Raw genomic sequence first — 16,865 nt, forward strand, 5'->3', positions numbered from 1 at the left:
CAACTCAAGACATATACTCACCCAGAAGAGAAGGTTGAAGACAAACATGAGGTACTTAATACACTGCAGGCAGTTGTGAGCCATACTGCACCTCTTCAGTTCTAGAAGAAAAATAAAGGAGAGATCCAAGTAAAAGACCACATACTTGTTCCCCTTGGGAGATGTGTACTTAGCCTTGGTGGCCTTAGGGCCTGGGTTGGTGTGGAATCCAAAAAAAGAGTTGCTTGCAGCCCCAAACTGGCCGCCATACATGCTGCTGTAGCGACGGAAGGCGCCATTTGGAAAACTGTAATCCTTGCTGTCCAAAGAAGGGCTCCTGTGATAGGTCGATTCATCCGTGCTTGACCTGCGCATGATGACGTCAAAATAGTTCCACAATTATTACTGACAAAGGTATTTGTAGGCTTTATTTTACTGGGGAGTTGGTTGTGGATAGTTTCCTTATTTGGTTTTTCCTCACCTTCCCCCCGCCCTATTGTTGTGTGCCAGATGTTCTTTTGCTTGCCATCCTGTCAAGGAGTAAAGTGCTGTAAAAGCAGCCAGTTGACAAACTGGAGTCTGCTCAGCTAGGAGTTAGGAAACAACGTGCTGACTTGTTGAGAAGTCTCTCCTGCACAGAAAACATTCCCTTTGATGTCACACTCTCCCCCTCCCCCTGCTATACAAAAAAAGGAAAGGGGGGGAGAGAGAGAGAGAGAGAGATACTGCACCCAAAGAAAATATTTTGGTTTTTGTTTTTTAAAAAAATAGTAAGTGTAATCTTGCTTTTTATCCCAAATGCCATATAAAACCTTGACTCCACATTGCCATTCAAAAAATAAGCAAGCTGCACAGAGCCGAGGCTAAAATCAGAGATTATCCAAATAGCAGGCAGTTTCCGTGCCCCGTTCCTCTTGGCCACATTGCTCTGCTCAGAGATGCTCAGCTCACTTTAATTATTCCCTGGTTTCTCCCATCCCCTCGCACTGAGAAAGCCTATGACAGAAAGAGCGGCTGGTGCTTCATGCATAGTGCTGTCACTCCAATCCAATCCAATCATGCTCTCTCTTTGCTGCTAACACAGTCACAGCTCTCTGGTCCATTCCTGCATCTGAAGCGAGAGGCAGGGGGAAAGACGCTTTTCTTACTGTATCTCATGAATGCCTGCTCAGCACTCTCTCCAGCTCATACCCCCCTCCCCCAGCCAATCAAATTTACTCTCACACTACAATACTCCCCCCACCCTCACCTTCTTTAAAATAAAAACCTCCCCTTGGCTTCTTTACAGCAAATCCAAAACGAGCTGCTTTTAACCAATCAGAAACCAGGTGGAGGAACTACCGTATGTGTCTTAGATTTAACCAGATTCGCTCCCCTGAGTAATTGTATGCTCACTCCATCCTGTGTATAAGTGGTGCACAGGGTGGGATTTTAATCAACCCAGCTGCCATCAGTTTCTTGGATTCACAGTCCTTTAGCAAGGAGACATGCGATTTACAGATCTTCTCAACTGAATTGTCCCTAAAAGTAGGGAGCATATTTGTCTTGTACAAGTTGTTTGTTCATGTAAAAAGAACAACTAAGATTTCTTTGTTGTTTCTTTCCATTCTTCCTGACATCTGGGCTGCTGCTGTAATTCCTTACTATGAGGAGTTCTATGCACCACTTTTCTTTTCTTTTTTTACTGTTCTGATCTGGCATCATTCACTTGATTGTACTGACAGCTGAGTTTGTTTCTATCTCAATTCCCCCTCACAGCAGGTTCCTAGCCAATTTAATGCCACAGCACAGAAGCAGGCATGAAGCAAGGTATCCCTGGAAAGAAAGGATACCTTCCCTTCTGTACCCAGGACACCCCATATAAAAAGCAGGAAAAACAGACTTCACAGCCTGTGCTGATCCAGCAATGATTCCTATCAGTCACATAAATGGGAAGTGGGATGGAATAGACTGTCCAGGGAAAGGGTCTGACAGAATGAAACAAAGGTTAAGAATAAATGGACAGTTTTCACAATCAAGTAAGAAGTAGGGTGCCACAAAGATCTGTCAAAGAGTGCCTCCAAGTTAAAGAGTGCTCTTTAACTTGTTCATAAATTATCTAGAAATTGGGGTAACCAATGAGGTGGCCAAATTTGAAGATGACACTAAATTACTTAGGATACTGAAATCCAAAACAGATTGTGAGGAGCTCCAAAAGGATCTCTTCAAAGTGAGTGAGTGGGTGACAAAATGGCAAATGTGGTTCAGTTTAAGCAAGTGTAAAGAGCTGCATATTTGGGTGTTCTTATGTTAGTGGTGTGTGGCTATGTCCCTCTCCATACATACAGAAAGTGAAATTAATTCTGCCACCAGCAATTTGGCAGCCCCTCTACATTTAGGTGAGGGCTCTCATCCACCTCAGCAAACTGGCCTTGGAGCTCTCTACCTCATCTACTACCTAATTCAGCAAGCAAGTGGAGCTTTAGCTTTCTTGGAGAGGAAAAATGATTGCATGGCCACAGCTGGCACATGCTCCCTGGAGAGAAGAAACCTTGAACCAGTGGAGTTAGCAACACTTCAAACAGCCTCCTGTAACCCAGTTTTCCTGCACAAGCATGCACATGTATGTTTTCTTCTTTGCCTGTTTTAAAGGCAAACTCTTCAGGCCAGGCCCTTTCATTTGTGGCGTGTGTGTGTGTGTGTGTGTGTGTGTGTGTGTGTGTGTGTGTGTGCATGTGTGCACACACACACCCATCATGAATGCTGTTTTTTCTCCCCAACATATGCAAGTCCACTGCTCTCTGCTAGGGAGCTGTGACTTTGGCATTCAATCTGCAGAGACACGGTTCTTTCAGCTAGGGAAGACCCTTGGTTCAGTGCCCGGAGCAGCAGCCTGGTGACTGGCACTGAATATGCACAGATCATAGTCCAATGGTGCACTGATGCCCCTCAGGGCCCAGAAGCATAATACAAGCAGCACAGAAAATATATCATGAGGCAAGAGGAAGAGGTTGACTGGTTAGCAATTTAAACACCTTGCTGCAGAAAGAAAATACACAAGATGAAAGGAGACCTTCTGCCTGAATCATCTTTTCTTGGGGAAACAAACAGAGAATCCTTTTCAACCGAACAGCAAAACAGAGGAAGTTGAATGGAAGGTAGTTCAAGATACCCTTTGCAAGGTCATTCTTTCAAGCCATCTAAGTGCCTGAATGACAATACATTTATAAAGACTGGGGAATCAGCTACTCTCTCTTTCTCTAACCCATACAGGCTTGTATATAACCATATATAGTGATGCCTGTGTTTATGCCATCCTTAGATGAATATGCAAGATAGATATACTGCACAGAACAATGAGAAAGTTATCAGTCAGACATTTCAGTTTCTCCAATACAAGTACAGATCTCAAACAAATGAATTCTACTCTGATTGATTGTGTATGATTAGAATTCTGACCTAGAATTTTAGTTAAATAAAACACAATTATTCCAATTTCTATGCCTTGCTACCTAGCTCATTTCAAATCATTGTTGCATAAAGGACAACACGCTTGATGGGCTCATGATTTCCCTCATCATGTTTTGCTATCATACTTTCAATACTCTGCAAGTCCAAAGGGCCCCAACATTTTACTGTTAACAGAAAAGATCACAAACTAGTTCACATAGTAGAGAAATGGGGGAAACAGGGTTGGTGTGGGGGTAGTTCCCTGGCCCCAAAGGGCTCACAGTCTTTTTAAAAAGACCATTATAGCAAATAGCACTTACATTACATTATCCTGTTCCAGGCCAAGAGAGAGCTTCTGTCAAGGCAGAGATCAAGGAGGGACACAGATCTCAGACAGCTTCAAGAGAAAAGGGGTCAGGATCTCAGACTGCTCTGAGCAGAATATCTAGGAACAGTAGTATAAGATGGATATTGCTCGAGCAGATACTTGAAACTGACTGCTGAGTTCTATAGTTGCTGCCCGGGTAGAGTGGAGGGGCATTGCCCCTTTCCTGGGGAAGGCTCTGTTTAAAAGGCCCTTGCCCAGTTTTCTAGGTGCCAACCCTGGCAGTGCTGGGAGACCTCTCTTTGGACTGAGAGCTTATTGAAGGACTCATCCAAGTTGGAAGGCAAGGTCATGTTCTTGGGTCACTTAAGAGAACATCTTCATTATGAGCCTCGTTGCTTATTGAGATGATCCAGAGAAGTCCATCTGCAGTTGCCAAATGGAGGAGATCTGGTGGAGAAGATCTAGTCTTGTGGTAGCAAGCATGACTTGTCTCCTTAGCTAAGAAGGGCCCACCCTGGTTGCATATGAATGGGAGACTAGAAGTGTGAGCACTGTAAGACATTCCCCTCAGGGGATGGAGCCACTCTGGGAAGAGCATTAGAAGGTTCCAAGTTCCTTCCCTGGTATCTCTAACATAGGACTGAGATAGATTCCTGCCTGCAACCTTGGAGAAGCCGGTGCCAGTCTGTGAAGAAAACACTGAGCTAGATAGACCAATGGTCTGACTCAGTATATGGCAGCTTCCTATGTTCCTGTGTTCCACCAGTTCACCCAGTGGCTACTCTGAGATGGGCCTTCTGTGTTGCCGCCCCAAGACTTTGGAATGCGCTCTCTGTTGAAATAGGAGCTCCACATCTCTGACAACTTTTAAGAAGTCTCTAAAGACACATTTATTCACTGAAGGTTTTTAACTAGAATCATGGTTTTAAATTGTTTTAATGTTTTAATTTGTTTTATATTGTTGTAGGTGGCCACCTTAAGTGGAACAGCGGGGAAATGCTTGACTAACATGCAGAAGGTTGCCGGTTCAAATCTCCGTTGCTACTATATCGGGCAGCAGTGATATAGGAAGATGCTGAAAAGCATCATCTCATACTGCATGGGAGGACGCAATGGTAAACCCCTCCTGTATTCTACCAAAGAAAACCACAGGGCTCTGTGGGCACCAGGAGTCGAAATCGATTTGACGGCACACTTTACACTTTAAGCTGCTCAGACATGTACAGTAAATTTGGGGCAGTGTACAAATATAATAAATAAATAAATAGTGTGCTGGGCCCTGGTGCCCCTAGTATGAGGGGTTCCAGCATGGGCATCCACGGGGGGGGCTGCCCCCCCCCCCGGATCCAGTCAGTATTGGGAAGAAGAGCAATCTCCATCCTTTCCCCCATCCTTGTTCAAGGCTGACTTTGAGCGTCTTTTCCTCTCTCCCCTTTGTGCACAGAGAGAAAAAGCTCTGTGTCAGAGCATCCCAAGGGTTGGGAGAGGGGAAGAGCTGCCCCTTTTCTTGATACTGGCCACACCTCCCTGCATCTGAAGCTGACACAGGGTGTTTGGTTAAATAGTGCAGGCACCCATTTATAATGGGGTTTGGGTCCAGGAGCCATGAGCAGGAGCGTGACCCCACCCCTGGAAAAGATCCTTCAGATGCCCATGGGTCCCAGTGGTATGCGGTCATCCAAAGTTTGGGTCTGCCTGCCCTGTCCCACCTCCTGAACTGTCCACCTCACCCCCTAAATTGACAGGTCCTGGATGTGGAGTCATGACAACTATCTACTTAAAAGTGTCCTACTTAACAGTTCTCACACAGATGTTCAATTCAGCCCTGACATTTGAACAGAAATTCTGTGTGCTTCTCAGCTCTGCTCAAACACATCATGCCCTTTTCATACTGAACATCACTTTATAGCATGTAGCCACAATACTCTCCTCACTTCCCACAATTATTTTGGGAAAACCAATTTCGGGGGTGGGGTGGGGGGTGGGGAGAGATAGAGCAGAGGCACAGCTACAATTAAATGGGGGGGGGGGATGTTCCTGGGCCCCTGAGGGAGGAGTGCCCACTAGCTGAGTGACAGCTTGCTCTTTGGTCTCCCCCTTATGGCTGAACAGAAGATGAGTAGGCAAAAGGCCCATCTTCATTTTTTGTCCCAGGGCCCACTCCAACCTTGCTGAGAGAGAGGGAGGGAGGGGAGGAACATGTTTTATTGAAGACTAGTGAACTCAAGGTTAATATACATGATGGGATTCTGAGGAACAATGTGAATCTAACACATAGTAAAGGCGGAGCAGCAGATGTGATTTGAGTCCTAGTTGAAGGGCAAGAAACAAGAAAACCTGCCCTCACAAAAACCAGTGCAAACTGGAATATCTCTTATCTTTCTCTCTCCTTTATTGACACTATGAAAAGCAAGATATTAAGAAAAACCAAACTAAAACCCTGAAATAAACAGTGAAAAAACAAAACCAGAAAGGAGCAGAGCCTGGTAATGACTCAATGCTGGACAGAAGTGTCTGTCAAGAATCAAGCCAGGTAAGGGCTTGAGAGAGTACAGAAATGGGAAAGCAACATGAGGACAGAAGGTACAGAGGAGCAAGTTTGGAATATGCACATTGGGTCTAAGTAGCAGCAGCAGGTGGACTGCAATACAAGCAAGGACACAAGGTCTAACCTTAAAAAAATCACAGCACCAGTTATATATAAGAGCCGCCGAATGGCACAGAATGGAAATGACTTGACTAGCAAGCCAGAGGTTGCTGGTTCAAATCCCCACTGGGACATTTCCCAGACTTTGGGAAACACCTATATCAGGCAGCAGCGATATAGGAAGATCCTGAAAGGCATCATCTCATGCTGCGCAGGAGAAGGCAATGGTAAACCCCTCCTGTGTTCTACCAAAGACAACCACAGGGCTCTGTGGTCGCCAGGAGTCGACACTGACTCGACAGCATACTTTACCCTTAGTTATACGTGTCCAACCAAGTTTAGCCAAATATCAACAGGCAGATGAAATTAAAGCAGATTAAGGTTCAAGCATGGCTGTTGGGTTGCAACTGCTTTTTAATTGAAAGGGAGTTGGATTTCATATACCACTGATAGTGAGACAATTCATGTAGTTGATTTTTTAATTATACTGAGTAGTGTCAATGAAATGATCTCCATTGCCTTTCCCTGAGTAGGAATGAAGGTTCCATGTACATAACCAGACATTCCTATGTGGAAAGACACATTCACACACATAAAATCCAGTTCTGCATAGCAGACAGAGTGTCAACTAGAAGTAAGGAGAGCTGGGTTCAAATCCAAGATCAACAATGAAGCCCACGGGATGACCTTGAGCCTGTCACCATCTCACAGTTCAACCTACTTCGCAGGGTTCTTGCAAGGATAACATGGAGAAGACACCATGTATCCAGCCTGAACTCCTTCGAAGGGCGAGATAAAAATGCAATAGCAATCAATTTCCCATTAAAACTGATGGCCATTCTTGCTCACAAAGAACTACATCCTATATACTTCAGCAATCTGTCTGGCCAGGTATTGCACATTTAGACTAACCGAAGTACTCAGCTTTTCACTCAGAAATGCTGTTTATTTGTATGTCATAGGCATAGAAGATTGTTATTTTTGGTAGAGAATAAGCAGCACTTGCAAATGATTCCTTAAGCCTAAATTCTGCTTTCATACTACTATCAATAATAAAAAGAACAATGAATCAGAAATGCATATCATATTTGACATATTGTGTAAGCCAATTTCTGCTCAAGAGTCTCTTTGCTAGACATTTCTGTACTTCTTCAGCAGCCTGTTACAGTGCCAGTACAATTTATATGCTGGCTATCATGCATGCTGATGCAGCCTCCAACCTGGGAGCTCAGCGGAGGTTCAAAGCAGTAGCAATTCGTGCACACACGTACGGTACAAATGCTTTCTCTGTCTAGTGCAAAGTGTTCAATCAAGCACAAAAATCGGCATAACTCCCCACAGGTGCAGTAGCTTGTGACAGCAATCATTTTAAGACAGGGACTGGAGTGGGGCGGGGAAATACAAACAACACTATAGTGGTTTGCAAAAATAATAGTGCTGTGGTGCCATCTCTACAATTTTTATTGTCTGTCTCTGTTTACTTTTGAAACAGCTTGATTCAAAGTGAACTCTGCTTCCTATAAATGGGAGGACAGGAGGGAGAAAAAAAGATGACTAACACACGTTGTCCAGGTTTCAAGTTTGAAAAGTAGCTAAGGTACTAAAGGTAAAGTGTGCCATCAAGTCGATTTCGCTTCCTGGCACTCACAGAACCCTGTGGTTTTATTTTGGTAGAATACAGGAGGGGTTTACCATTGCCTCCTCCCACGCAGTATGAGATGATGCCTTTCAGCATCTTCCTATATCGCTGCTGCCTGATATAGCTGTTTCCCATACCAGCGGGGATTCGAACTGGCAACCTTCTGCTTGTTAGTCAAGCATTTCCCCGCTGTGCCACTTAAGGCAGCAGTCAAACCAATAATATATCCCCCCACCCTCCAAATCACAAACACAGAATGAGATGAGCAATTGGCAAGCTACTCCTTTTTATTTTTAAAGGGGTGTAAAAAACCAATGCAATCTCCTAAACCCTGAAAAGGGGCATAAATCCTATAAGGAAAGTTAACAATGACTACAAAACCACATCAACTTCCCTGAGGCCTGATCGATCCTCCTCATGGCACACAGCTGAAATGCCACAGAACTGAACTGAGTTAGGCTGAGTAGGCTGTTTTGCCTCCTCACTGAAAATCCTGGACTCTGAGAAAACATGTTTAAATCAGCTTTGCTAAAAGCAGCCCAGACATTTGTGTGCCTCACTCTTAAAATGTTTCTTTCCTTTTAAACATTACATTTAAGAGCAGATCACCTATGACAATAAGCTCCAAAAATATGATTTTGACAGTAACGTATGCTGAAATATGATGGGCATTCCAGAAGATACTAAGTTTATGAATAAAACTCCACTGGAGCATTTTAACATTAAACATGAAACAATCCAGTGCTCTCAAGAGAGCGTCTGAAAGAAAAAACAATGCATAAAAATGCTATTAAACATTAATATGAAAAAAGGAATGCACCTGCACGGGGAGAAAAACAAATAAAGAAGCAAGCCTTCTGGAATGCAATCAGCCATTTCTCTTCCTTTTTTTGATGTGGCTTATCTCATCCAAAATATCTACAGAACACAGCAGGAGTCATTTTTCTCCCTGACATCTCTGAAGCCACTCATACAGAAGAAAAGAAGTTCCCCTTCTGAAGACATGGAAGGGGGCGGGGGTAGGGGTAGAAGCTTCTGTAGACTTTTATTGTTTTATCTGCATTTACGGCATCATGCTTGGCTTCAGGAGGAAATGCCAGGGTTCACTGCTTGCATAGGATTTGGTTTACGAAATGAAACATGCTGGGAAGAGAGCTGGTCTTGTGCTAGCATGACTTATCCCCTTAGCTAAGCAGGGTCTGCCCTGGTTGCATATGAAAGGGAGACTAGAAGTGTGAGCACTGTAAGGTATTCCCCTTAGGAGATGGAGCCGCTCTGGGAAGAGCATCTAGGTTCCAAGTTCCTTCCCTGGCTTCTCCAAGATAGGGCTGAGAGAGATTCCTGCTTGCGAGAGATTCCTGACTACAAACTTGGAGAAGCTGCTGCCAGTCTGTTTAGACAATACTGAGCGAGCTGGATCTATGGTCTGACTCAGTATATGGCAGCTTCCTATGTTCCTATAATTGATCACCCTCACATACACTGCCTTTGCTACAGATTGTACTACAGGCAACAAGAAGAATGAGCTTAAAAAAATTTTTTTAGCAAGCATGTCTTGTGAAAATAGATGTGTTTCAGCCCATGTTAACTTTCGTAGCAAAAGGGAGGCGCTGCCTTCACAAGTACAAAGCAGAAATAGCAGCACCCATTCAAAGTGAGGGGGGGGATAGTTATCAAATCCCATTGGACTTATGTGAAAGGATGAGGTGAGAAATACACATCTGGAATGCCAGAAGAGGCAAACATCTGGGGTTGAGATTTGAAGAAGAAAGTAGGGAAAGAGTTAAGTACAGTACATGCACCACTGCTTCTCAACTCCAAATTCCTCCCTCCTGAAGAGGCTTTTTAAAAAATAAAATAAAATAACTCAACAAAAAACAAAACAAAACACCACCATGTTGAGGCGTGTATGCAGCAAGCCTTTGAGCAAATTTGAATTACTGTATATATGCATATGAGGGCACAAAAGGGGTTGAGACTGCCTTGGTTGGCCTGATGTTGTGGCCTGCAACTCCCATAATCTCCAGTCAAAGGCCATTGCAGCTGGGGATGCTGGAAGCTGTAGTGAACAACATCTGGGAATTCCTGTTAGAGGGAACACAGGATACAGCATCTCTCTGGGACATTCTGGGAGAAAATGGCAGCCAACATCACACAAGCAGCCACCAGTGGAACTGGCTGCAACAAAAAAAAAATATATATATATATATATATATATATTTTTTTTTTTTTTAAATGAGTGCTGCCCTTGCCAACACACTAGTAAACCTTCCCCAAATTTCAAGCAACCCCCCCCCCGCACTCAAAAAATGTTGAAATACCCATTTCACTGCTTGTAAATGGGGCAGCTCATTTGCCGGGGGGGGGCATTTTCACTCAACCCTCAATTGTATATAATGCAAGTAACCACACAGCATTATTTTATAAAAAACGATGAAGATTAAACCATTCTAGCGTCACCTCTAAAATGCTTTATAATTGTGAGCCTATTAATCTTTAATTATAATACCTGATGGCCTTTTTGGAAAGATACTTTATCCAGTGCTTGGAGGAAGATATTCTTCTTTCAATTATTATTTTTTAATGACCCTTCATTTTATATGGGCTAAAGGCAATGCTATAGCCTCCTGCAACTTATAATCAAGAGGATGGCTAACTATTATGTGAAAGGTTAAGAAATGGTTCCTTATGAAATTCAAGGATGAATGATGCAAATGGGCAATCAGGTGGACATAAAGTTGATAATACCAGGAACAATTTTCTTTAAAACTTCTGAACTGGATTTTTAAATGGAAAGTTATCAATTAGGTCAGGTCAACTTCCAGCTTAAACAGCTAGATAGTTTTACAGATTCCGTTTCCATTTATTTATTTATTTATTTATTTATTTATTTATTTATTTAATTGTTGCATTTCTATACCGCCTTTTGTTAAAAGACAACCCCAAGGCAGTTTACAAAAGTTAAAAACATACAATAAAAAGACAATAAAAACATCAAGCTAAAAAATATAAAAACATAAAAAACAGGCATAAAAACAATACAAGTAAAAACACACACAAGCAGCAGTAAAACGATTATGTAAAAGCCTGGGTAAAAAGCCAAGTTTTAACAAGCTTTCTAAAAGCCGTGATGGAGTCTGAGGAGTGAATGGCCACTGGGAGAGCATTCCAAAGTCTGGGAGCAGCAACAGAGAAGGCCCTGTCCCGAGCACACGACAGCCAGGCCTCTCTCATTGTCAGCACCCGGAGCAGGGCCCCCTTAGATGTCCTCGTCAAGCGGGCAGAAACCCTCGGGAGCAGGCGGTCCCTCAAATACCCCGGGCCCAAACTGTTAAGGGCTTTAAAGGTCAAAACCAGCACCTTGAATTGGACCCGGAAATGAACCGGCAGCCAGTGCAACTCTTTCAGAATGGGGGTGATGTGCTCCCAACGGGCAGCTCCGGATAGCACCCTCGCTGCCGCGTTTTGCACTAGCTGCAGTTTCCGGATATTCTTCAATATTCATATTGAAATAATGTCTATTTAGGAACATTTATTTGGTCACTTATGAGCCTGATCCAAAGCAGATTTACTCGGAAGCAAGTCCTATTAATGTTAAGTAAGTGTGTTTAGGATTCCAGTCCATCTCCCTAAGAAATGTGTACTTGGTCACATATTTTGCTTGGCAGAAGGAGTGTAGCTTTTTTACACATGCACGTATAGCAACTTCTGAATTTATTGGCTGCATGCATTTGATTAATCTCCATTAATCTCGTAGCTACTCCTGGCCTAAGGAATGCACTCCCAGCAGATATCCACAGTTTAGGCTCGCTGTCAGCCTTTAAGAGAGCCCTAAAACTTATTTGTTTGCCCTGCCCTTCCAAAGTTTTAAAATCATTTTTTAAAGTATTTTACTTGGTTTTAACTGGCTTTGAATAGTTTTCAAATTGTTTTTAATATTGTTTTTGAGCACTGTGTTTTAAATGGTGTGTGTTTTTGTGCTTTTTAAAACTTGTCGTACACCGCCCAGAGCCTTTGGATGGGGCAGTTGATAAATGTAACAAATGAATAATACAGAAAAAAGAACATACAGTGAGGGAAATAAGTATTTGATCCCTGCTGATTTTGTCCGTTTGCCCTCTGACACAGAAATGACCAGGCTATAATTGGAATGGTAGGTTTATTGTAGCTGTGAGAGACAGAATAACAACAAACAAACGCTCAAAAGCCCAGTGCCCAAAAGTCAGCGATGGATTTGCATTGTAGTGAGGGAAATAAGTATTCGATCCCCTATCAACCAGCAAGATTTCAGGCTCCCAGGTGTCTTTTCACTATATGCAGGTAATGAGCCGAGATGAGGAACACCCTCTGTAAGGGAGTGCTCCTAATCCCAGCTTGTTACAGTACCTGTATAAAAGACACCTGTCCATAGAAGCAAGCAATCACTCAGCTTCCAAACTCACCACCATGCCCAAGACCAAAGAGCTGTCAAAGGATGTCAGGGACAAGGTTGTAGACCTGCACAAGGCTGGTCTGGGCTACAAGACTATCACCAAGCAGCTTGGTGAGAAGGTGACTACAGTTGGCACGATAACTCGCAAATGGAAGAAACACAAAATAACTGTCAATCTCCTTCGGTCTGGGGCTCCATGCAAGATCTCACCTCGTGGAGTTGCAATGATCATGAGAACGGTGACAAAGCAGCCCAGAACTACACGGGGGGAACTTGTCAATGATCTCAGGGCAGCTGGAACCATAGTCACCAAGAAAACAATTGGTAACACACTACGCCGTGAAGGACTGAAATCTTGCATTGCCCGCAAGGTCCCCCTGCTCAAGGCAGCACATGTACAGGCCCGTCTGCAGTTTGCCAATGCACATCTGAATGATCCAGAGGAGAACTGGGCGAAAGTGTTGTGGTCAGATGAGACCAAAATCGAGCTCTTTGGCATCAACTCAACTCGCCGTGCGTGGAGGAGGAAGAATGCTGCCTATGAGCCCAAGAACACCATCCCCACCGTCAAACATGGAGGTGGACACATTATGCTTTGGGGGTGTTTTTCTGCTAAGGGGACAGGACAACTTCACCGCATCGAAGGGACGATGGACGGGACCATGTACCGTCAGATCTTGGGTGAGCACCTCCTTCCCTCAGCCAGGGCATTGAGAATGGGTCATGGATGGGTATTCCAGCATGACAATGACCCAAAACACACAGCCAAGGCAACAAAGGAGTGGCTCAAGAAGAAGCACGTGAAGGTCCTGGAGTGGCCCAGCCAGTCTCCAGACCTTAATCCCATAGAAAATCTGTGGAGGGAGCTGAAGGTTCGGGTTGCCAAACATCAGCCTTGAAACCTTTCTGACTTGGAGAGGATCTGCAAAGAGGAGTGGGACAACATCCCTCCTGGGTTGTGTGCAAACCTGGTGGCCAACTACAAGAAACGTCTGACCTCTGTGATTGCCAACAAGGGTTTTGCCACCAAGTACTAAGACATCTTTTGTGAAGGGATTGAATACTTATTTCCCTCACTACAATGCAAATCCATCGCTGACTTTTGGGCACTGGGCTTTTGAGGGTTTGTTTGTTGTTATTCCGTCTCTCACAGCTACAATAAACCTACCATTCCAATTATAGCCTGGTCATTTCTGTGTCAGAGGGCAAACGGACAAAATCAGCAGGGGATCAAATACTTATTTCCCTCACTGTACATAAGATAGTCTTATATTTCATGTCTGGTCTATCTAGCCCATGCATTTTCTGTTTCTAACAGTAAGCAGCACCACAGACTTCAGGGCAAAATTCCCATGAACATTCTGAAGCACAGCAGATTTCTTCTTTTCAAAATATCAAAATATAAAACAAAAAACCCCCATCAAAATAATAAGAAGTTATGGGAGAGGAGTATTGATTGCAGCCATTTTTATTTTAATCAAGAATGTCAACAATCCAACAATCCCGAGTGACTTTAGGAGAGGGTCCATTTTGTTGCTAACAGGTGGGTTAGAAACAGTGGCCAACATCCTAATGAATGAGATAAAAGAATGCACACAGCACTACCAGCCCCACTTCTGATGCACATATGCTTGTTGGCTGCATGAACTAAGAACGGCAGCCAGTGCCAATGAGAAAGAGAACATGTGCAAGCAAGGAGGATTAAATCAGGATTCACCCTTTTGCCATGAAAACAGGCTCTCTCCCAGAAATGAAGGAGGTTAGACACATGTGTGACAGATGTGATTGTTTCTAACAGTTCAAAGAAGAGGAATGGCTCAAATACCTGCTAGACTTTGGGCCTTCTTTGTTGGTCTGCCAACCATGTGGAACTGACATCCATCCTAAGGGATCCATGCAGCACTCCATCCCACTTCAGTAAAAAAACACTACAGACAACTAAAATGGCAGCTGAATCATACCTTCTTGTGACAGTCATAACAATGTATTCAACAGCAGTAGTATAAAACTTGCATTCAAAATAATTTTTCATGGTGAAAACATCCACCAAATATCTCCTGACCTCTAATGTCAAAGTTCCAGTTCACAGTTTATTTTTCAGGATCTGGTTTTGGGATAGGAAAACACCCTTGCAGTTCCACATATAAGACTGTTTCTGCACAGTACAATAAAAGTTCTCTCTCTCTCTCTCTCTCTCTCACACACACACACACACACACACACACACACACACACACACACACACACCTTTTCAACAAAAAAAGGTCTCAGAGTAGTTTGCATATATATGGGGGGGGGAGACGGTGGGGAGAGAATAATACCACCACCCGCATTACTATGAACTGAAGGATCTGGGGGCTAATTCCCTTATTTTTGTATAAATATTTGTGGCTGAATATGAACAGATTTCATTTCATTGAATAGACAACTGAAAGTATTGTGTTCTGAGGTGATGTGAGAGGATGTGAAAGCTGTACCTGTGGATTTGATCTGTGATAGCTCATTCAACATGTGATGCTGAAGTCATCAAATAATGAACAAGGGCATGTGAATGCAGCCCTGATCCCTGAGTAGATTCAGGTGATGTCATGGACCAGCCTATTAACAACCCGGCTCATAGCACTCATTCGTAATCAGACTCTGAGGAGGTGGGACTAGTGATAATCCCAGTCCTGAATCCAGATACTGGGAAGGCAGGACCAGTGCTAGCACCAGCCCTGGACCAAGATGCAGAACTGGAGCCTGGGGAAGCCTCAGGGCTGGGTTTCCCTAAGGAAGCTCTCACTTGGTCTGGGTTCCCTGAGACAGCACCCCTGGAATCCAAGCCCACTTCAGAGTCAGTCTTTCCTCCACCATCAAGCCCATTAACATCCATACATCAGTGCCAACAACAACCTTGGAAGGAGCAGCGAGAGTAGAGGAGGAGTGCCAGACTCCAGAGGGCGGTCTCTTTAAGGCTTCAACTCTCGAAGCAGGGAAGCAGAGTCAGGAGGGGCAGCCTGGGGTCAAGGGTACTAAAGGGCTCCATTTGCTCACAAGCAATGTTAAGTCAACTTGTTTCCTAGGACCTCTTCAAGGTCCTTTGGACTTCCCCCATCTCACCTTTGCCTCATGGACGACCCAGACAGAATAGGTGACTCTACCTCATAGCAAGATCCTTTCATCTCACTCCAGTTCAATTTACACATTGTCTTTCTAATGAATGCACATAAATACAAGTTCACCTTTACCTGTTTAGAAGTCTAAGGAAGGGAAGGGCACTCTTTCAGAACAGGCAGTAGTGGGAAAGGGGCTTCAGGTGCTCTCTTGCCTCTTGGAAAGGATAAAAGGAACAGGAGTTTCTGCCACTGCTACACAAACCTGTCCTCGCCACATAAACCTGTCCTTGCCACCTATGGTCAGCATTTCCTCTTCTTGTATGGTAGCAGCTGCTCCTCCTCCCTACCAGTTGCAGGGGAACAACAGCAGGAGAGAGGGCATGCCCTCAACTCCTACTTGTGGCTTCCAGCGGCATCTGGTAGGCCACTGTGCGAAACAGGATGCTGGACTAGATGGGCCTTGCACCTGATCCACCAGGGCTGTTCTTATGTACCCTTGGCTACAACTTTAATAAGATAACGGTTGGATTAGCTTGGAGCAGCAATAGAAGAAACTTAGGTTCCTCTCACTCCTTTGAAAGCAAAGGTTATGATGGTGTTGCAGTGTTGAACCACAGGTAGTTTAGAAAGCTAGCAGGCTGAAGAGGAGATGCCAGAACACAGGACTGGGGCCAAAAGACAATCCTGCAGGGAGTGGGACAAGGAAAATAAGAAAACAAGAGGCAGAGAAAGTAGGCAGACAGGGTCAATGTTGACTTATACAGGCAAAGCCCATGACTGACCAGGGTCCTGAGTATCTATCACCCATGCCTTGGTCGCAATGCATTTGCATTACTACAACACATGCCATGTGGGGCAATTCCTAAAGAGGATCCAGAAACTATAGCTAGTGCAAATATGCAGCAGCCAGGCTAATATCGAGGGCTGCCCATGGTGACCATATCATCCTCATTTTGAAGGAGCTGCACTCAGGGGCGTATCTAGGGTGGGGCAGGCAGGGCACGTGCCCCGGGCACCACTTGAAGGGGGCGCTATTTTCTAAATTTAATTTATTTTTTTTAAAGGCTGCTGAAAACAAAATGGCCACCGCACATGCTCAAATGGCCTCTGTGAGGCCCTAGGCCAGGCCAGGATTCACAGAGGCCATGTGAGCATGCACGGTGGTCATTTTGTTTTCAGCAGCCATTAAAAAAAATAAAAATTAAAAATGGCCACCACACATGCTCAAATGGTCCCCGAGAGGCCCTAGAGGCGAGGGGGGGAGGGGGAACCTTTGCAGAACCCCCTCCCCCCCACACACACAGTCTGTAGGA

General features: G+C 44.2%; 1 protein-coding gene across 6 annotated transcripts in view; it reads right to left on the minus strand.

The window, feature by feature from the left end:
* Positions 1–16,865, minus strand: part of TSPAN4 (tetraspanin 4) — a 923,335-nt gene that overhangs the window by 369,088 nt on the left and 537,382 nt on the right. For 4 of the 6 annotated variants that reach the window (XM_053302002.1, XM_053302099.1, XM_053301920.1 and 1 more), the window contains one exon: positions 22–101. The exons of 1 other annotated variant lie outside the window; for it this stretch is intronic. In XM_053302002.1, the coding sequence (XP_053157977.1) occupies positions 22–84 (63 nt within the window). In that variant the 5' untranslated portion in view covers positions 85–101. Of the gene's footprint in view, positions 1–21; positions 1,178–16,865 lie in introns of those variants that run through there. One more of the 6 variants, XM_053301841.1, reaches the window with a different exon arrangement.

The sequence above is a fragment of the Hemicordylus capensis genome, chromosome 1 (assembly GCF_027244095.1).
Source record: "Hemicordylus capensis ecotype Gifberg chromosome 1, rHemCap1.1.pri, whole genome shotgun sequence".
Taxonomy (NCBI): Eukaryota; Metazoa; Chordata; class Lepidosauria; order Squamata; family Cordylidae; genus Hemicordylus; species Hemicordylus capensis.